The sequence below is a fragment of the Puma concolor genome, chromosome D1, assembly GCF_028749965.1.
Source record: "Puma concolor isolate L17-30 chromosome D1, mPumCon1.1.hap2, whole genome shotgun sequence".
NCBI classification, from domain to species: domain Eukaryota; kingdom Metazoa; phylum Chordata; class Mammalia; order Carnivora; family Felidae; genus Puma; species Puma concolor.
Window position 1 is genome coordinate 114,961,339 of NC_141676.1, and position 21,332 is coordinate 114,982,670.

At 43.2% G+C, this 21,332-nt stretch overlaps 1 protein-coding gene across 2 annotated transcripts in view; it reads right to left on the reverse strand.

The window, feature by feature from the left end:
- Positions 1 to 6,340: 6,340 nt before the first annotated feature.
- The window catches only part of DYNC2H1 (dynein cytoplasmic 2 heavy chain 1), a 341,612-nt gene continuing 326,620 nt past the window's right edge, over positions 6,341 to 21,332 (reverse strand). For both annotated transcript variants that reach the window (XM_086679269.1, XM_086679270.1), the window contains one exon: positions 6,341 to 7,113. In XM_086679269.1, coding sequence (XP_086535395.1) covers positions 6,955 to 7,113 — 159 coding nt within the window. In that variant the 3' untranslated portion in view covers positions 6,341 to 6,954. The remainder of the gene's footprint in view (positions 7,114 to 21,332) is intronic.

Consider the following 21,332-nt stretch of genomic DNA (forward strand, 5'->3'; position numbering starts at 1 on the left):
GACCAGCTCATTATGCCGGTGCCGTGCTCACCAGGGCGTAACACCACCTACCCCCATACAGCGCTGTGCTGTCACCGTTGACTATGGTCCCTGTGCCCCTCGTCCCTGTGACCTAGTCATTCCATCACTGGAAGCTTGTTTCGCCCCCTCTTCCCCCCACCCCCACCTCAGCCCCATCCCTCTGGCCACCAGCAGTCTGTATTTAGGGGTTTGTGTCTTTCTGTGGCTTCTTACACCGGCTTCCTGAAGAGTCACCTACACCCTGGGACCTGTTGGTCCTCCTCTCTGCTCTCAGACAGAAATGGCACCCGCCACCCAGGCTAGAAACCTGAGCTTCCTGCAGTCATCAGGTGTTGTTACTTCTTCCTTAAAATACCTTCCAAATCTTTTTATTCCCCATCCTTGTCCCTAACACCGCTGCCACACATCAGGGCTCCTTCTTCCTTCTTGGACCTTTTGTCCTTCTGGAACACATCATTCATTCATTCATGCGTTCATTCACTCACGTGTGAGCCATCCCACAAATATATATTCTACCCTACCCTGCTCCAGCCATGGGGGCAGAAGGGCACTGACAACAGCAAATACCGGTTCTCGTGGGGTTTCGAGTCGGGGGGAGAAGCCCGTCGTAAGCCAACAGACACACAAATCATTAGTTACCACAGTGATAACTACAATAAATTACACACGTAGGACAAGGTACAAAGGGTCTCATGCAGACTGATGGACTCTCAGAAAGTATCTCACAAGGGGACACACAGTGTGACTCTCACACCTCCCACTTTGTAGGTGCTGGAATGCCGTGTGCCCATCCCCACTGCCCCAGCACTCCCCATCCCAACACACACCCCACTTTATCCACACAGCAGACTTCCACGGACTCAGATGTCACCTCATCATCGGTGTCCTTCATCCCTGCCGTGGACAGATGCTTCCTCTCCGTTTCCTCTTCCTTCTTGCAGTCTGCCCGGCACATCACTAACTCTGGTGTCTGACTAGGTCCAGCATGGTTCTTGCTCCAGTACGGTCTGGATCCCTTTATGTTAGACTGACTTTCTCCAAGTCCCTCCTGTCTCCTCACGTAGCAACCTAGGATCCTCATCAATGCTCACTGCTTTCCAACTGAACATTAAGGAATAAGGGCTATTCTAAGTTCTATTTGCAATAAAAACATCTAGTGGTGTCATTCTGCCTAAGGTCTTACCAGATTGTCCCTGGAGGATAACCCAGAAAAGACAACGTTCCAGCCGCGACACCTGTATTAGGTGCTAAGATAATAGGGATTTTAACTTGATCTTACAGACATTGTTTCCACTGCAGCTAATGCTAAGATAAATTTCTTACCATTTTTTTTTCTTCTGGACAAAAACAGTTGAAACTTTCAGAGTATTTTTTAAATTGGTGCTTCAATTGTGTAGTATTTCCAAACTTTGTATGTTATGATTGAAATGCCCTTGTTGAATTGGACTGCTCAGGTGGTCGTGACTGAAGAAAATCATGTCAATGCTTTGGGTCTGAGACCTATGTTTTCTAAACACATGTTTCTTTCCTTCTTCTTCTTCTTTGGGTCTGAGACCTATGTTTTCTAAGCATGTTTCTTTTCTTTCTTTCTTTCTCTTTTTTTAAAAAGATTGTATGTATTTATTTCATTTTCTTTTTGGCTTTTCTCCCCCCCCCTCCCAGGAGCTGCGGAGCTGGTGACATAGTGGAAATCAGCCAGAGACAAAGAGGAGGTTGCGTTCCGTGGGATGGAGTTGAAGAGCTATGTTCTTACATTTTTTCTTTGGAAATAATTCTAAGCTTACAGAAAAGTTGCAGAAATAGTAAACACCACTCTATACCTGTGACCCAGAATAGCCCTGTGCACGCAGAGGGCGCTCCGTGTAGCAGAAAGGGGAGCTCAGGCTCGCAGCTGGGTTCACCAAGGAAAGTACCCCCCCCCATAGCCTCCCCCTGAGTTTTATCTCAGAGGTGACTTTTCAATGAAAACATGTCCAGTAATGAGTATTTTGACTGACTCTGTCGATTCATTTTATCTTCTTGCCAGAAACTGCTGTAGCAAACATTTGTCAAGATGAGGAACTGATCGGCCCAGGTTCCCTCCTTTCAGCGCCCTGCCTCCAGGACGATACATGCCGGAGGATCCAGCTTTGCTGTTCCTTCCTCACGGAGGGGAAACTGAGGGTTTCCTCTCTGCTGTGTTAGGGTTTACTAGCTGAGTGACTCACCTGAACTGTGTCATTGTTGTCGCTAGTGAAACAGGCATCACCATGAATATAGCATCTGGCTGTCTGTCTGGAGCAGAGCCTCACATGTGGTCAGTACTAACTGAGACTTAGGTGTCACTGCTGTTATGTGGTGACCACACACAGTCTGGGTTTTGAACAAAATTCTATGAAAGACAGGCATCTGTGGTTCATCTTGTGCAAACGATGTGGGCCTTTAACACTAGATGTGTAATCACACATAAATCAGATCATGTAAAAGTGGGAGATATTACAATCACATCGTTCCCAGCTTAACTTTTCTCAACAGTGAATTCGCGTTTTGTATAAAATTGTGATTTATGTTTTATCTTAGCGTTTTTAAATTCACATCCAGTCCCAAGAAGACAGATGGTACCTTGAATTTAAGTTCTAGTCCCTGCTGTGTTCTCACAGGACAGTTCACTGGCTATTTAAGTCAGACTTCCTGACGTCTGACGTGCACAACAGCCCACATTTCACAGACACAAAATCTAAGCTCTGAGGCATCAGGGTTTTGGTAGAAGTGACAGGGCAAGTAAAGACTGGGAGCCTGGCCCTATAGGTTGGGATTCTAGCCACTCTGCAGTTAAACGCATGGCTGGAAGCTGGCTTCGATGAAAGTTCCATTGACCAACCACTTCCCTCCTGTGTAGCGATCTTAAACGTGGGTATTGCATGTCTGTTGTAGCTGTCTGCCAAGGCACAATGCTATTTTTGCTTTTCTCTAAAATAATCTAATCAAGTGCAAATTACAGTCAAATCCCAACCAACTCTTAGTTGAGGTTATAAAAAGTTGAGTAAATTCTTCCGTAATAACATATGTTACAAACAGACTAGAAAGTTTGCAGATAAAGGAAATCGGAACGGAATTAGTTCAGAATGTGAAAGGCTAACTTGACACGTTGTAATTTTTAGGTTTACATTTTATCTCTAAATGGTTTTGATTTTTAAAAACTAGTGTTTTGTTTGAACTATGAGAGCACAACATTCTCCTCTAGGGGTGCTGAATCTCTCTTGCATAAACGAAGTCCACAGCTAAATGCTCCAGGGCATCTATGCCCCCCCCCCCCCCCCCGAGTCCCAGCTTCTTCCAGTGTCTCCATCCTGTGTGGCTGCAAACACGTGGCCCAAGGTCACAGTGTCTCTATCCGGGCAGCGGAGGAGAGGAAATGGCATATCAGCCATGCCCTGTGAGGAAGCTACCATAACATATCTGCATTCAGCATTTTGGCCCAAAGTGAGTCACCAGGTTCCACTCGAGTAGAAGGCAGAGAAGGGTTATAGCTTTGTTCTGAGTGCCCACCAGCCCAGGTAAACACTATGGTGTTCTGGCAACAGGGAGAGTGAAAACCGGGAGATGCACAGTAGTGTCTGACTCACAGCCAGTCATGCCTTCTATGCAGGGAAGCAACCTTAGGAGTACATACCAGTGGGACACCCGGTGGCTCAGTCGGTTGGGCGTCCGGCTTCGGCTCAGGTCATGATCTCAAGGTTCGTGAGTCTGAGCCCCATGTCAGGCTCTGTGCTGACAACTCAGAGTCTGGAGCCTGCTTCGGATTCTGTGTCTCCCTCTCTGCCCCACTCCTGCTCATGCTCTGTCTCTCTCTGTCTCTAAAATAATCATTAAAGAGTCTATTTGTAAAAAAAATGAATAAGAAATAAAAGTACAGACCAGTTAGCAGCATCGTCCAGAACGTTACCACCATAGCAGAGTCCGCTCTTGTTGAAACAAACCCCGTTTTCATAACTATGGGTTATTTCAAGTAGAAATAAAGGCAACCTCCAAACTCACACTGGTGTCGTTGGCTTTTTTAAATAAGCCAGAGAAAGATAATGGGATCAGACAACAGCCTAAATATAATATTTGATTAAGTTGGGGTCTTCATTACCTTTTGGCTTTCCTGTCAACACTTTCTTCTTTACCCCACCGTGCTAACCAGTACCTAAGTCACCTCTAAAAATGAGGAGAGGGGCGCCTGGGTGGCGCAGTCGGTTAAGCGTCCGACTTCAGCCAGGTCACGATCTCGCGGTCCGTGAGTTCGAGCCCCGCGTCGGGCTCTGGGCTGATGGCTCAGAGCCTGGAGCCTGTTTCCGATTCTGTGTCTCCCTCTCTCTCTGCCCCTCCCCCGTTCGTGCTCTGTCTCTCTCTGTCCCAAAAATAAATAAACGTTGAAAAAAAAATTTTTTAAAAATGAGGAGAAAGGAAAGATCATCCACCCACGGTGCTGAATCCTAGCAAATTCCTTATCTCTGCTTTTACCTTTGGGCCTTCCTCTATTGACTTGATCCCTTTAGCGGTAGTTCTCAGGAACTGGAAAAGAGGAGAAGACCAATCAGGCACAGAATAATCAGAATGGGTAATGGTTGCAGCATAATACTCTGGTTGATACTCATTCTTCCATTTTGTGAACACCAAACATTGACCGGCGTGTCTCCATGTAGGGAATAGCTATGAGGCCTTGACTCTCCTCCCCACAGGCTCTCCTCCCCAACCCCCTCTGCTTGGGTTTTTCTTGTCTTTACAGCAACCACTTAAGTATTTGAGTATGTTCATTTATCCACTGGGAAGTTTTCAGTCTTGCCATCTGGAAAGGCTCCCGATACACTAAGGCAGGGAACTGGCTGGAGCTTCTGGACCCTCGCAGGAATATGCTCTGCTCCTTATAATGTAGAATCGTGATTGTCCAGCACAAAATTCATCTCTTTCATGAAACTTTGAGAATTAATTTCCCTCCTACTGTGCAAGGGTCGGTGAAGCATTTAGGAAGGTATGACGATAAAGTAAGAATAAGATAAAAATTCAACCAGACCATCTCCAACATCCTTTTAATTTCCAAAGTTTTTTTATTCAAGGGCTACAGGGAAAGTGGTTGTGTTTTCACAGCGATCACACAGGGACAATGATGCTGCCCTAAGTGACTCAGATGTTTTGGAAGGAATCTCTGTGATGTCCTTGGGAATTCTGGAGAGTGTTCAGCTGTCTCTAGCGATGGACAACAGTCTCTGAGGATGGTTTTGATTTGGGGGCACGATCTAAAACAATCCGGAGACAGATCTGACGGTTAAGCTGTCCGGAAGCAGCTTTAGCCATTGACTGAATAAACGTGTGTTGAGTTTGGACGTAAGCAAGTGGCAGAAACCAGGGCATGGACCGTGCACTTCCTGCTCCCCGATGCCGACATGACGAGGAGCCCAAGGGCTGATCTTCTGGGTTTCAGGTGCTTCGGAGTGTGGCTCTGCGTCCCCAGGGCCGTGTCCCCAGGGCCTCGCGCAGCCTTCCTCCCAGGACTCGTCTGTGGGCACACTTTCCCGAGGAGGAGGATGGGAAACACAGAGCCCACACGTCATGCCGACCACACTGAATGAGGCTCATGCGGGTCAAATGGGAGAAGCCATGGGGGGTGACTGCAGGGGTCTGTCTGTTGCATTTTCTCACTTCCATCCCCACACCTGTTTCTGGAAGGACAGTAGAAAGCCTCAGAAAAATCAAACCTCTGAACAACATTTGGTTGGAAACACGTTAAGGCAGGTTCAGTTTCTGCTCTTGAAACTGATTTCTGTGTGCATGTGTTTGCAGGGCTGGTGGCAGGAGGTGCTTGCGGCCCACCATCTTCTCGCCAAACGCACTTTCCTCCGGGTGCCTTTGCCCCTTCACCTCTGTGTTGTGCTGGCTGGGATCTCCAACACCATGGAAGAGTGGGAAGTCTCCTCCTGCTTCTCTGTTAGAGAGGGTGCTTCTAGGGGCGCCAGGGGGGCTCGCCCAAAGGGTCCCTGCTGCAGCAGTCACAGGAAACCGGAAACCCCTGGATGACACCCCCCCCCCCCCCGGGCGGGCAGACCTCCTCCAGCAGGTGGGAGCCAGGCTCTGGGAGGCCCGGCCGCCGTGTGGGCTTGGCTCTGCCCGGGGGCTCCCTGCAGCCCAGCCACAGCCGTGGCGCTTCCACCTTCACAGTCCTCGTCTCCCTTCGTCCTTTAGAGTGAGCTCACTGTTGACATCCTGGGGCTGTTCTCCTGATCTGACCATAAACACGGTGATAGAATTAAAAGTAGTTAACATTTCTGAATTCAATTCAAATCACTCAGAAACTCAAAGATTACACCATAAAATATATTTATTTAAGCTTCCCGACATTGTAGAATTTTCCTGTTTCATAGAAACAGCTGGCAAACGGCCACATACGTGAGAAATTGTAACTTCTCATTGTTTAGTCCATTTGTAAAATTTTCCTCCTGCCCTCTGTGCCGTCGTGCCCCATTTCTTCTGGATTACTCCGAGATGCTGTGTATTTTAACTAAAATAGAATATATTTTTAAGTGTTTAAATGAAAATCTGGTCTTCTATTTTATTAACACAAATTAGGATACAAAAAACAGCCAAAGAATTAATTACTGATTCCTTAAGTACACCATTTTCAACCTCTTACGTACATAAATTTTTGAGCCCCTGGAAACCTGAACTGCTTCACAAAAATATTTAATGTTATGAAGGGAATACTCCATTTAACATTAACTCCATTAAACTATCGCTTGAAAGTTGCATGGTCTGTCATGACCCACTACACAACCCAAGGAGATCAGTAACATAAGGTACTTAGCTATGTGATAATTTTTTGAACATTTTAAATGCAGACTGGCCACATATTTATTCAAAGTTTAAAGTAGCAAATGTTTCTTTTTTTGCTAATACAGCTTTTACTGTCGTTAGACTCTACTGATTTTTTAGAAACAAAGCAGCTCCACACTGAATCCACCGGTCCGGGCTGCCCCCACACGGAACGTCAATGTTGGTCACCACACGATCCCTCTCAGCACTCGTGTAAACAGGCAAAGATATGCACTCATCAGGGGAATAGGGACCGTATGCACCCTGCAAAAAAGAATGACTTTGTTTTAAAATATGGCAATACACTATTTTGAAGCAGAGCAGTAGAGAAGCAAAGAAAACTCTCCCAAATAATAAGATTTAATATATTAGGAAATGTTTTAACACTAGCATCATAAACCCCATGATCCAGCTGTAACAATCATTTACAAATGTGCTTTTATTTTTAAATTGGTTGACTTATTTAGAGAGCAGCATGAGCAGGGCAAGGGTAGTAAGTGAGGGAGGGGCAGAGAGAGAGCGAGAGCAGGGGAGGGGCAGAGGTGAAGGCGGGGGTGGGCTCGGGGGAGAATCCCGAGCAGGGGCCAGGTTGTTGGCACTGAGCCCGATGTAGGGTTTGAACGCATGAACTGTGATGTGAGATCGTGACCTGAGATTCGATCAGGAACTGGACATTCAATCAAATCAGCCACCCAGGGGCCCAGATTACTGCCATTTTGTTAATTGTGTGCTGGTTGTTTTTGTCATTCTCTGTTGCCCCCAGGGCTGTCCTCTTGCGGGACTGACAGCATTCTTTAGTGTTAGGCTGGAGTTCTTCCTTGGTGTGTGTTTCGTCTTTTTACTATAGATTTTGGTCTCCGGTGACTGTGAGATGGAGAACTCCCTAAACATACTGCCATCTGGGCTCTCTGGTCTCGGCCATGGAAACAAGATGATGAAGGGATGTCATCACTTGGAAAGCATCACGGTGAGCCCCTCACACTGTGGGGCTGCTATGGCCCTGAGGCCCACCATCTCCAGAAGTCCACCTGTGGCAAACGTGCCCTCCTGCCCGGCATGGGGGAAAGTCACCAGAGAGCCAAGGCTGAGAGGGGGACCCCCACGGGCCCAGACGAAAAAGGTACCTGAACGTGGCACCGTGGCTGGACCTGGATTCTGTGCAGGGACAGGCGCTGAAGCTGAGAGGGGGGCTGCGGTGGCATCGCATTCATCTTCCGGGTCTCATCAATGAGTCACACGATCCACATTCTGGGTTGAAACAACACATGCAGAGAGCGTTCTGTATCAGCTTGATGGTCGCTCCGGTTCACGTGCACTCCCAAAGGACACGCGCTGTTTCATCTATTTTGTGAGTCCCTTAACTAATTTTCTATATGTGATTGAGTTTACTAGCTCTTTGAACCTTCACACCAGCTTTGTGATTATTTGTTTAGTTCTTCTTGCAGATATGTCTTCTTTCATTTGAAATGTATTCCTCTGTCGCCTCATTTTGTCTGACTTCCTATGGGTTACATGGAAAGCTTTTAGAAGTCTTCAAAGAAAGGCCCCTGTGGGCATGGTCCATGGGTAGACTGCATGTACCCAGTAGACTGCATGGCTCTGGTGGACTATGTGGAGGTGGACTGTAGCCTGGGGTCCTGGGGCATCTCTCACCAGTATCCCCCTGATGGGACGGCGGGAGCTGAAGGTAACCTGGCTGGGGGCTCCTGGCAGGGCAGGTGCTGCTGAAGCAGGGAGGGGCTGGAAGACCCCAGGGTGTCTCACACAAGGGTTGCCTGCTGAGTCATGCGGAGCTGAAGTGGGTACCTGCGTCACCCTGGCAAGACATCTGGAGCCATGATGGGTGTTGTCAGAGCATGTCCTGCTGTGTGCCATGGTAGGGCCATCTTGGGACGGCTGGGGCTGGTGGAGGCTGGGGATCTGGGACTCGATACAGCAGCTGGCTAGCCAGGGCCCCCATAGCCTGTGCCCATCTGCGCTGTCAATGTGGAAGGGGAACGTTACAGTGGCTCCAGCCAGCTCCCCTCCCCCCAATCCACAAGAGAGGTCCACGCATCTCCTGCTATTAGGCAGACACTGCAGGCCTGGATCCTTTAAACCATAGCTGCCCTATCAAATGACGGCTCTCGTTCCTGTGTCCCAGGGTAGACCAATCTGTTCAGCATCTCTCAGGGCCGGCCCTCCAGGTGTGGATGGCAGTGGGGACTGCTCTTCTCTCCATGGTCCTTCTATCCTCTGTCCTGCAGAGACGTTGCTCGGTTGGCCCGGTGCATCGGTGTTGACTCCATGCGTGTCTGTGAAGGAGGGGAGTCAGGGTCTTTTCCCATGTCACCATCTCAGATCCTCTCCCAACAGTACTTCCTTAATGTCCTCTTCTCTCCATTATCCACCTAGTTCTAAGTTTTTGTTGTTGCTGGAACCATAATTCAAATAAAGCCCACATGCTGCAGTTTGTTGATAGGTCTCTTAGTTCTCCTAAATTTATAGGTTTTCCTCCTGTTTTCCTTGAAGTTTATTTGCTGAAGAAACCACACCCTGGTTGGTTCCATTCCCATGGCATCACGTTCTTCCATTCCCTGGATTCCTGGGAACTGGATCCAGAGGTGAGTTTGGATTCAGATTGAATTTTTGGCACAAACCCTGCAAAGGTGGCACTGTATGCTTTCACAAGTAGGCACGCAGTATTTGGGTCTCTCTTTAGATGAGGAGCCACGAGATTCTATCACACCAGAATCACACAACAGGAATCTAATTCCACTAACCCTTCTTCACTTCTAGGCAGACAGGGATGTACAAGGAGAAACTCCCATTACCAATCTTTGGATCATCATGAGGCATCATTCACTTAGAAAAGGCCGAAGAAATGCCCCTAAGTTCCCTCTATTTATGTGTTTTCCAAGTAAATTTGTTCCCTAGTATGCTGTAAAGGTGATTAATGACCTCCTCCTTCCTTAAAAGTATTACGGCGAATTGGTGGATTTCAGCATCCCTGGTGGGTTTCCATTGGTGCCGTTATTATCGCATTGCTACTAAAACTGTCAATCTCTGCACAGGGGGAGTTCTTGAAATTGGCTCTTGAGTATTTATTGTTTGTTTTTTTGCTATGTGTCAGGTCATCTTCAGCTTTCTTGCTTTCTGGTATGTCAGTGGGTGATAGCCCATCTTGTACATCTGCTGTCTCAGAAATTCGATGAGTCGTGATTGTGAGGATCCTTGAGATTCCTTTAATGGGAAGTGGCGGCAGGGATTGTGACATGGGAACGCCTTCTCACCCCCCTCTAGGATTATTCTGTGATAGGGGCTTAGAAGCACCTATTTTCTAAAGAGAAATATCATGAGTTCATGGAATTTCCAATTCCAATTTTGGATTAATGTGCTTTTTGAGTTGATATACAATTTTATTCCACTAATGATTACTTCTTAGACTTGAAATGAGACTTAACGGGAAAAGCTGGACTCATTCTAGAATTTGACACATGGAGAATGGGAAACCTAGGGAGGCTGCACCGTGGTAAGGAGCCATAGACAGTCAGCCGGAGAAAGGTCTGCCACATGAACACTGGCACCAGGGCACTGTGTTCTTTTGTTGCTTTCAGAAGAGAAGACACCGGACGATGGAAAAGGAATCGGCTTCGGGCTCTGGAGTACCTGGCCTCTCTGAGCACCAGTTTCTCTATTTCTCAAGGGTACTTGTCCACCTAATAGGATGTTGAAAGGACTCAACGGTACATGAAATAATTCAAATATAAAGCATTTATCCACATATCTCTAATTCTTTGGGCTACATATACAAATCATTTTTTTTTACTCCCTACCAATTCTCAGATGAACCAGACAAAACAAAAAAAAAAAACAACAACAAAAAAAACAGCTTTTTAGCTTCTACTACATGTCGTGGATGGTGTTAGGACAGAGAGAAACAAAAATACTTTTTCCTACCTGGAAAAATTTACAACACACACTCTATTTTTAAGGATAAGAGGGCATTATGTGAAATTTTGATTATCTTTTCCAATATGCCCCCCCCCCCCTCCCGTCCTGCTTACACAGATGCTGCCTCAACCTCTGCCTCTTCTGGTACTTGACCTATATCAGTTAAGTCCCTTTGAAAGCTCATTCATTCATAACTGGCCTAAATCTTAACCTGATTTGCACAGAACAAAACCCATTCTCTATGGAGAATCATTGCCCAGATACATAAAGAGACCATCTGCCCTGCATTCATTTTTCTCTTTTTGTATTGGTGATTCTGTCGGTTTTTATCCATTTCACTTAACAGCATTTTATATGCTAATGTCATGCTTAGAATTATAAAGCCTAAGCATTTTAGTATATAGCCAAATAAAGACAAAAATAATCTTTGAAGCTTAAAATTCAGCTTAGGAAACACTATATTCATCAAACATACAGACTGTAACTTTTGGGAAAATGAGTATTTTGGAAAATCAAAATAATATATTACTCTGGGATATGTTAAACTTACAAAGATTAAGAAAATGAATCCTCACTTGCACCTCAGAGAAAATACAGGATTTGGAGCTGAGAGAATTTTCACCATTATCAGCTGGTGCCTAAGCTCTTCCCTCTTCTCCAATTCTGCTTCCATGGCAGAGCTTCAGGTTCCAGAAGTTTCTGTAATTTTCACGACTCCGTAGCCACTCCTGAATCTGTAAGCTAGTGCAGGCCTGTACTGTCACATCCCTCAGCAGAGAGCACACACACACTGTATATTCTTGGGATGAAATGATCTACATCTATGAATACCTGTTTACAGACCTCAGAAGGGTCTTAAATTATCTGTCACCTGACACTTGCTTTGCTGGCCATCACTTTGATGGGAGACATGAAAACAGAAACGGCATACTGAAACGTCACCATGCTAGTCCTTCCTCTTAGCTGTGATGCCAAGTGATTTTGTCTTTAAATTAGGACTTAACAGTAATGCAGTTGATATTTTGCATGTTCACTATCGATTTTCTAGTTTTTGCATATATTTCCAAATCCTTCCACTCTTGCTTGGTTTTTGTTGTAACGTGGGGGTACAAATCTTGCTACCAAAACCTACAGTGTTTTGTTTTGTTTTTTCTTTTTAATTGAGAGAGAAAGAGCAAGCGCACACACACGGGAAGGAGCAGAGAGAAGGAGAGAGAGAGAGTCCCCAGCCGTCTCCGCACTCTCAGCACAGAGCGCAACGTAGGACTCAAACTTATGAACCATGACATCAGGACTCCCGAGGGGAACTCAAGAGTCGGACACGTAACCGACAGAGCCACCGGGCGCCCTTGTACCGTGTTTTCAAAGCAAAGCAGCACTGTTGTCTCCTAAGTTCTTTGTCGTACTTGTTTGCTGGCATTTTTTATTCAAGTGTATGTGGCACACAGCGTTCTCCTTCCCGTGCACGATAGGAGTCGACGACTGTGAGCAGCTCTCAGTGCTCATGAGGGCAAGCGTTTCCTGAGCCCCGTCACCTGTCTCACCCAGGCCCACTGTTGCTTCCTACAACTTTGCCGGTCATTTCTCAACCTCTCTTGCCTGGTAATCATTAGAACCTGTGAAGAAGTGAAATGGACTTGCTCTCAGGTCACAGGAGCACAGCTAAGTCCTTCGGCATTTCTGCTGTCAGCACATTACCTTGTACAGACAGAAGCCCCGACGATATCGTTTAGCTGAATCAAATTCTTATGACCCAAATCCCACTTTAATATGTTTCTAGTAACAGACAAGCTTAGGTAAGAAACATTTGCACGAAACTAAAATTGTACTAAATACTATTAATAAACTCGCTGAGTGCTATTAACAAACACACAAACGAATGCAAACAAGAAGACTCATTAGGAAGCCTTACAATGTTACAGGCCATGAACACAAAGCAGTTTGACATGACTAAAATTTAGTAATTAAAAACCTGTATGTTGTTCTTAAAGTGGTTAATATCCTCATATATCCTACTTTATTAAAATAGAATCTGGTCCACTTTTTCAGTTCAATAATGAGGCTAAAATTTGGATTTCATACTCCTCTGAGCTCCGGAGAGTAAGTCAGAAGTGTGCAAGTGTTACGAACAGCAGGCAGCAGGCTAGTATCTGAAGGAAGACAATTCATTTCACAAAAGGCAAATGAAGATATGAGCAAACAACTTTGCCAACAAACCAAAGAAAACAACAAAACGAGAAAACACCAGAAAACAAAATGATCTAGGTTGATTATGTTTTAAGTATTTGGCTAATATGTTTTATTATATTTTCTTTTTTTTTTGTAAATATTTTGTTTTTAAGTAATCTCCATGACCAATGTGGGGCTCAAACCCCCAACCCTGAGGTCAAGAGTTGCATCCTTTCCCACTGAACCAGGGTTTTATAATATTTCTCATCAGTTGATGCATAAACCCAACTTATTCTAAAACATACTTTTTTTTTTTTTTTTTTAGAAAAGAAGATACTAGAAAATCAGCGTTAATGTACATGAAAGTGGCACGATTTAGCGATCTAACTTCAGAACAATATTTCAAAACAGGAAACGGACAACTTGCCAGCAGTGAGTACCATGAAAGATGCTGTTTGGTCAAGACTAAAATGTACTTTGACAGAGAAATACTTTCTTCATATATTTCAATAATATAATGCTAATAATACAGTTTTCACAGCAAGTCCCTAACAGAGAAAAACATCACATAGAAAATATATTAATATTTATTATTTTAAGCCAGGGTGCATACAAGACAGAGCTTTGAGCATACATCTACTGACACACAAGGTGATAATATTTTCATATAAAACTAATACAAAGACTGTTTTTGTGAGCAGTGCACAGAATCCCGTTATAGTCCCTAGGAAGGCTGTTTCTGAAGTTGAACTATCTGTGGCGGTATCTGCTGATATTCTCAAACATGTAATGAATCTTCAAGGGTAAGCAGACAACGCTGTGTTTATTAAATTTGCACTGAATAGGGTTTCTTGAGAACCATGGAATAACGTCGTATACAACAGTTTTGGGAAATGCTTTAGAGAAAGCAAGTATTTTTTCGGGTAAAACCCCCTCAGATAATCCCACTTTGCATGTAGATTATTTCAACCCGAACTCCTGAGCTAGAACTGCAGCAATGTTAAGAATCTGCATTGTGAACGAGTGTGTAAATGAAATTGTGCATGAGTGAGTGTGTAAATGAACAGTGTCACCTTAGTGCACACAGATCATGTGCATAGGAAAACAAGGAAAAGAGCTTCATGTGTATTTTATTTATTTATAATTCCTCTTGAGAATTCCTAATTCTATCATTAATTGGCAAAGTGCATTGCCTTTATTAACAGAAGAATGGTAGAGCCCCTCCCCCAGTAAAATCGGGAGAATCTCTTGCTCTTACCCTTCAGCTGGTACCGCATGCTGGAACATAACAAACTCTGGCAATCTAAAATGTTCTAGAGACAGCAGAGGGGCCGTGTGCTTCATAGCAGGGCTGGCCACACTCCTGCAGGAATGGAGCTACCCAGGGCTGTCAGGGGGCAGATAAGGTGGAAACAACTGGGAAGGAACCTTCTTCTGGTCCAAAGAGGAAGAGTCACCAAAGTTTTGAACTGCTTATCTCCTCTGAGTTTATCAGAGGACTGTAGACCTCTGCCATAAACTAGCTTTTAAAAAACATTTCTTTTAATGTTTGTTTATTTTTGAGAGACAGAGAGAGAAAGAGTGTGAGTGGAGGAGGGGCAGAGAGAGAGGGAGACACAGAATCCGAAGCAGGCTCCAGGCTCCGAGTTACTAGCACAGAGCCCAATGTGGGGCTCGAACTCATGAACCGCAAAATCGTGAACTGAGCTGAAGTCGGACACGGAACTGACTGAGCCACCCAGGCACCCCTGCCATAGAGTAACTTTAAGAGTAAATGAAAAAGTAAATTTTTTTACTGGTTTATGTAAATTGATGTGACGCTTCCTTTCATTTTATGCTGGCTCCTTCTCTCCTAGTAAAAATGCACTAAATGTTAATGTTCTTTCCTCCCTAAATTCTGTAAAACATTTTAAAACATCTACAGCTGCCCTAAAAGTTTTTTTCTTCGACAAAGTATTGCTTCTGTCAAACAGAAGTTGGAGAGTTTGAGTCCTGTGGTTTCTGATGCAGCTCCTCAAGTCTGCTTTTGTCTGAAAGCAGATGAGATCCACGTCAGCAGGCAGGGATGTCTCCCCCTAGATTTTATTCGTGGATACTGAGATCTGAACTTGATATAATTTTCTCACATCATGACTACTGTTCTCAGTTGTCGGCCATAGTAACCACAGAAAAATCACGCACAGGTCCAATGGCCATGAGCTGCACAGCGGGGCCGTGCGGGCTCACGCCGCTCAGCAGTCTGGGCCTGGGCCCGGGGAAGTAGACAGCGCCCCGGGTTGAACGTTAACTGCCTGATGGCCTAGCATGCTGTCCAGGTCACAATGCACAATCTATGAAGCTTCCATTTGGCTTGCAATGGAGATGAAAATCCTATCTCAGACTTTCTTGGAAGGCCTACATATTCTGTATTTCACACATACGTGCCTGGCACGTAATCAGTACGAATAAATGCTAATTGTTATAGTTGACACTAGCACTCCCATTGTGGGGCTCATGAACAATCACTTAATTCACCGGATGGCCACTTACTTCACCAGCCAACCAGGAAAACTGCTAACTGACCAGACCCGCAGGCCTGTGATGAAAGGGGTCGTGTGTTCCATGCTGTGACCACATCCATCCTCTTGGAGCCAGACTGACTTGCGTCACACCTTACCACAGTCCTGTTCTAAACCCTGCTGGCTATACGTGCTGTGAACCCCGGGCGTGGTTATATGCCTTGTCATATGTGGTCTCGGCCTTCCTTCATTTTCTAGTGAAGTGTAGCTGATAGGCCGTGTTTCATCAGCGTCAGGGGTACAGCACGTGATTGGACAAGTCTATACGTTCCAGTGGGTCACTACAGTGTTGCTGCCTTTGTCCCCATGCAAACTCCGCTGACTACATTCCCTGTGCTGTGCCTGTCATTCCCGTGATGTATTCATCCAATAACTTCAAGCCTGCACCTCCCCCTCCCACCCCCCCCCCCCCCGGCCCTGCCCTCTGACAGCCCTGTTTGTTCTCTGTAGTTTTGGGTCTGTTTCTGTTTTGTATTTACGTGTGTCTTTTATTTTTTAGATTCCTCATAGATGTGAAATCATATGGCCTTTGTCTTTGACTTCTTGAAATTAGCATTATACCCTACAGGTCCATCCATGTTGTCACAAATGGCAAGATGTCATTCTTTTTTACGACTAATACTCTGTTGTATACCATACACATCTTCTCTATTTATTTGTCGGTGGATGAACGCTTGGTTGCATCCATTATCTTGGCTGTTGTACATAATGCTGCAATGAACATAGGGGTGCAGGCACCTTTTTTGAATTCGTGTTTTCATACCCAGTAGATGAATTACTGGATCGTAGGGTAGTTCCATTCTTACTATTTTCAGGAAGCCCATACTGTCTTCCACAGTGACTGCACCAACTTACATTCCTACCAGCAGTGCTTGAGACTAACAAACTTCTCCACATCCTTGCCAGCACGTGTTTTGTGTGTTGTTGGCTTTAGCCATCCTGACAGGTATGAGGTGATACCTCTTCATAGTGTCGATTTGCATTTCCCTGAGGGTGGGTGATGTTGAGCATCTTTTCATGGGATGTCTGTTGGCCATCTGGATGTCTGGAGAAATGTCTGTTCATGTCTTCTGCCCATCTTCAATGGGATTATTTGTTTCTTTTGCTCTGGAATTGAATAAATTCTTCATATATTCTTCATATACTTATTGGATGTATCATTTAGTAGACGACCTTTTCATTTGGTAGAGGTTTCTTTCACTGTGCCAAAGCTTTTTATTTCTGGCCTAATTTGCTTTTGTTTCCCTAGCCTCATAAGACACATCTAGAAAAATGTTTCAACAGCTGATATCAAAGAAATTACTGCCTGTATTTGCTGCTAGGAGTTTTACGGTTTGTCTCACATTTAGGTCTTTGATCCGTTTTGAGTTTATTTTTGTGTGCGGTGTAAGGTGGTCCAGGTTCATTCTTCTGCATGCTGCTATCCCATTTTCCCATCACCATTTGTTGAAGAGATGTTTTTGCCACATTATGCATTACTGCTTCTCTTGTTGTCTATTCCCTGACCGTATAAGCACGGGTTTATTTCTGGTTCTCTAATCTGTTCCACTGATCTATGTGTCTATTTTGGGGCCGGTACCATATTGTTGTGATTACTAAAGATTCATATTATACTTTGAAATCTGGGATTGTGATGCCTCCAGACTTGTTCTTTCTCGACAGAGCTTCAGCCTTTCGGAGTCTGCTGTGGTTCCACACAAATTTTAGTATTATTTATTCTAGATAGGTGAAAAATGTTGGTATTTTAATAAGGTCTGCATTGAATCCTTTCAGTAAGATGCACATTTAACAATACTTTTACACATTTCACACATTAGGAATGGAATATGTTTCAAATTGTGTCATCTTCGATTTACTTAATGTCATATAGTTTGTAGACTATAGGTCTTTCACCTCCTTATTTAAGTTTATTCCTATGTATTTTATTATTTTTGGTGCAATTGTAAATGGGATTTTCTTTTTAAATTTATTTTTATTTTAATTGCAGCATAGTTAACCTAGAGTGTTACATAAGTTTCAAATAAACAGTATAGTGATTCCACAGTTCTATATATTACTTGTTACTCAGTGCTCATCAAGATAAGTGTAATCTAACTCCCTGTGACCTGTCTCACCCATTCCTGCACTGACCTTCCTTCTATTAAGTGCCAGTTTGTTCTCTATATTTAAGAATGTTTTTTGGTTTTTCTCTTTTTTTTCTTTGTTCATTTGTTTTGTTTCTTAAATTCTACATATGAATGAGATCATATGGTTTGTCCTTCTCTGACTTGCTTATTTCACTTTAAGTACTGTATTCTCATGTTCCATCCATGTCTTTGCAAATGGCAGGATTTTGTTCATTTTTACTGGTGAGTAATATTCCAGTGTGTGTGTGTGTACTCCACGTCTTTATCCACCTATCAATGGACATTTGCGTTGCTTCCAGATCTTGGCTACTATAGACAACACTGGGGTGCATGTATCTTTTTGCATTAGAGTTTTCTTTTTTTTTTTTCCTTCCCCGCCCCCATGGTCTTCTGTTAAGTTTCTCAGGATCCACACAGGAGTGAAAACATATGGTATCTGTCTTTCTCTGTATGACTTATTTCACTTAGAGAGTTTTCATATTCTTTGGGTAGATACCCAGTAGTGCAATTACTAGATTCCAAAGTAGTTCTATTTTTAAATTTTTAAGGAACTTCCTTACTGTCTTCCACAGTAGCTGTATCAACTTCCATTCCTGCCAGCAGGGCATAAGACTTTTTCTCCATATCCTTAACACCACTTGCTGTTTCTTGTGTTTTTTATTTTTGCCATTCTGACAGATGTGAAGGGATATTGGATGGTGGTTTTGATTTGTATTTTCCTGATGATGAGTGATGGTGAACATCTTTTCAAATGTCTGTTGGTCATCTGTAGGTCACCTTTGGAGAAATGTGTTATGTTTTCTGCCCGTTTTTTAATTGGATTTTGTGTGTGTGTGTGTGTGTGTGTGTGTGTGTTGAGTGGTACAAGTTCTTTATATATTTTGGATACTAACCCTTTATTGGATATGTCATTTGCAAATATCTTCTCCCATTCAGTAGGCTGTCTTTCAGTTGTGCTGGTGGTTTCCTTTGTTGTGCAGAAAGAAGCTTTTTATTTTGATGTAGTCCCAATACTTTATTTTTGCTTTTGTTTCCCTTGGCTCAAGAGACAAACCTAGTAAGTAACTGTAGTGACCGATGTCAGGAAAATTGCTGCCTGTGTTCTCTTCCATGATTTTCATGGTTTCCCGTCTCACATTTATGTCTTTAACCCATTTTGAGTTTATTTTTGTGTACGGTGTAAGACAATGGTCCACTTTCATTCTTTTGCATCTTGCTGTCCAGTTTTCCCAACACCATTTGTTGAAGAGATTTCTTCCTGTTGCATATTCTTGGCTCCTTTGTCATAAATTAACTGACCATGTAAATGTGGTTTTACTTTGGGGCCTGCTATTCTGTGCCATTGATCAATATGTCTATTGTTGTGACAGGACCATATGGTTTTGATTACTATAGTTTTGCAACATACCATTAGGTCTGGAATTGTGATACCTCCAGTTTTGTTTTTCTTTTTCAGATTGTTTGGCTTTTTTGTTTTCTGGTTTTATACGTATTTTAGGATTGTTTATTCTAGTTCCATGAAAAATGTTGTTATGTTGTTAGGGATTGCATTAAATGTGTAAATTGCTTTGGACAGTACACACATTTTAACAACATTTGCTCTTTCCACCCATGCGCATGGACTGTGTTGGTTGCTTTGTGTCGTCTTCAATTTCTTTCATCAATGTTTGATGTTTGCAGAGTGTAAGTCTTCTACCTCTTGGGTTATGTTTATTCTTAGTTATCTTATTATGGGCTGCAATTGTAAACGGGATCGGTTTCTTATTTTTGCTTTCGGCTGCTTCATTATCAGTGTACAGAAATGCAATGGAATTCTTTTTAAAATTTTAATTCCAATATAGTAAACATACAGTGTTATATTAGTTTCAGGTGTACAATGTAATGATTGAACAATTCCATACATCACCCAGTGCTCCTCACAGCAGGTGCACTCCTTAATCCCTGTTACCTGTTTCCCCATCCCCCCCCACCAATACCCTTTTCTGACCCGCAGGAACCTTCAGTGTGTTCCTGAGAGTTAATATAGAGCCTGTTTCCTGGCTTGTCTCTTCCTCTCTTTTTTAAATACCTTTGCTCGTTTGTTTTGTTTCTTAATTCCACATGAGTGAAATCATATCCCATTTGTCTTTCTCTGGCTTATTTCACTTAGCATAATGCTCTCTAGCTCCATCCATGTTGTTGAAAATGGCAAGAATTCTTTTTTATGGCTGAGTAATATTCAATGGCACCCCCTGCCCCCCACACACACACAAACACCCTGCATCTTCTTTATTCATTCATCTATCCATGGACACTTGGGCTGCTTCCATAATTTGCCTGTTATAAATAATGTGCTATAAACAGAGGGATGTATGTATCCCTTTGAATTAGTTTTTGCATTTTTTGGTAAATACTCATGAGTGTGATTACTGGATTGTACAGTAGTTCTTTCTCTTTTAACTTTTTGAGGAACCTCATACTGTTTTCCACAGTGGCTGCACCAGTTTGCATTCCCACCAACACTGAACAAAGGTTCCTTTTTCTCCACACCCTTGCGAATCTTGTTTGTGTTGTCGATTTTAGCCATTCTGACAAGGTAGGAAGTCATATCTCATTGTGGTTTTGATTTGCATTTCTCTGATGCAATGCGATGGATTTCTGTATATTGATTTGTATTCTGTGACTTTACTGAATTCATTTATCAGTTCTAAGTAGTTTTTGGGTGGACTGTTTACAGTTATCCCTATGACATCATGTCACGACCTGCAAATGATGAAAGTCTGACTTCTTCCTCACCGATTAGGATGACTTTGATTTTTGTTGTCTCACTGCTGCATCTAGGACTTCCAGTACTATGTTGTATAAAAGTGGTGAGAGTGGACAACCTTGTCTTGGGAAAAGCTCTCAGGTTTTCACCATTTAGTATGATGTTCACTGTCAGTTTTTCATACATGGCCTTTATTACAGGGAGCTAGGTTCCCTCTAAATCTACTTGGTTGAGGCCTTTTATCATGAATCGAAGTTGTCAAATGCTTTTTCTGCAACTACTGAAAGCCTGTTTTTCTTTATCATTTCTCTTACTGATGTATCACGTTGACTGATTGGCAAATGACAAACCACCCTTGCCTTCATTATGGAAATGTATCTGACTTCATTGTGGTGAATTATTTTTTTTAGTGTACTGTTGAATTTGGTTTGCTAGTATTTTATTAAGAATATTTGCAACCATATTCATCAGAGACATTAGCCTATAGTTCTCTTTTCTAGGGAAGTCTTTATCTGGTTTTGCTATCAGGGTAATGCTGGCCTTGTAGAATGAATTTGGAAATTTTCCATCCTTTTCTATTTTTTTTGAATAGTTTGACCAAAATAGGTATTAACTTTTCTTTAAACGTTTGGTAGAATTGCCTTGGGAAGCCATCTGGCCCTCAACTTTTGTTTGTTGGGAGTTTGATTACTGATTCCATTTCATTGCTGGTAATTAGTCTGTTCAAATTTCCTGTTTCTTCCTGGTTCAGTTTTGTAAGTTCCTACATTTCCAGGGATTTATCTATCTCTTCTCAGTTCCAATTTGTTGGTGTATAATTTTTCACAGTATTTTCTGGCAACTGCTTGTATTTCTTGGTCGTCTGCTGAGTCTGGCTAGAGGTTTATCAATTTTGTTGAACTTTTTAAATTTTTTTAGTTTCTATAACACTTACTTCTGCTCTAATCTTTT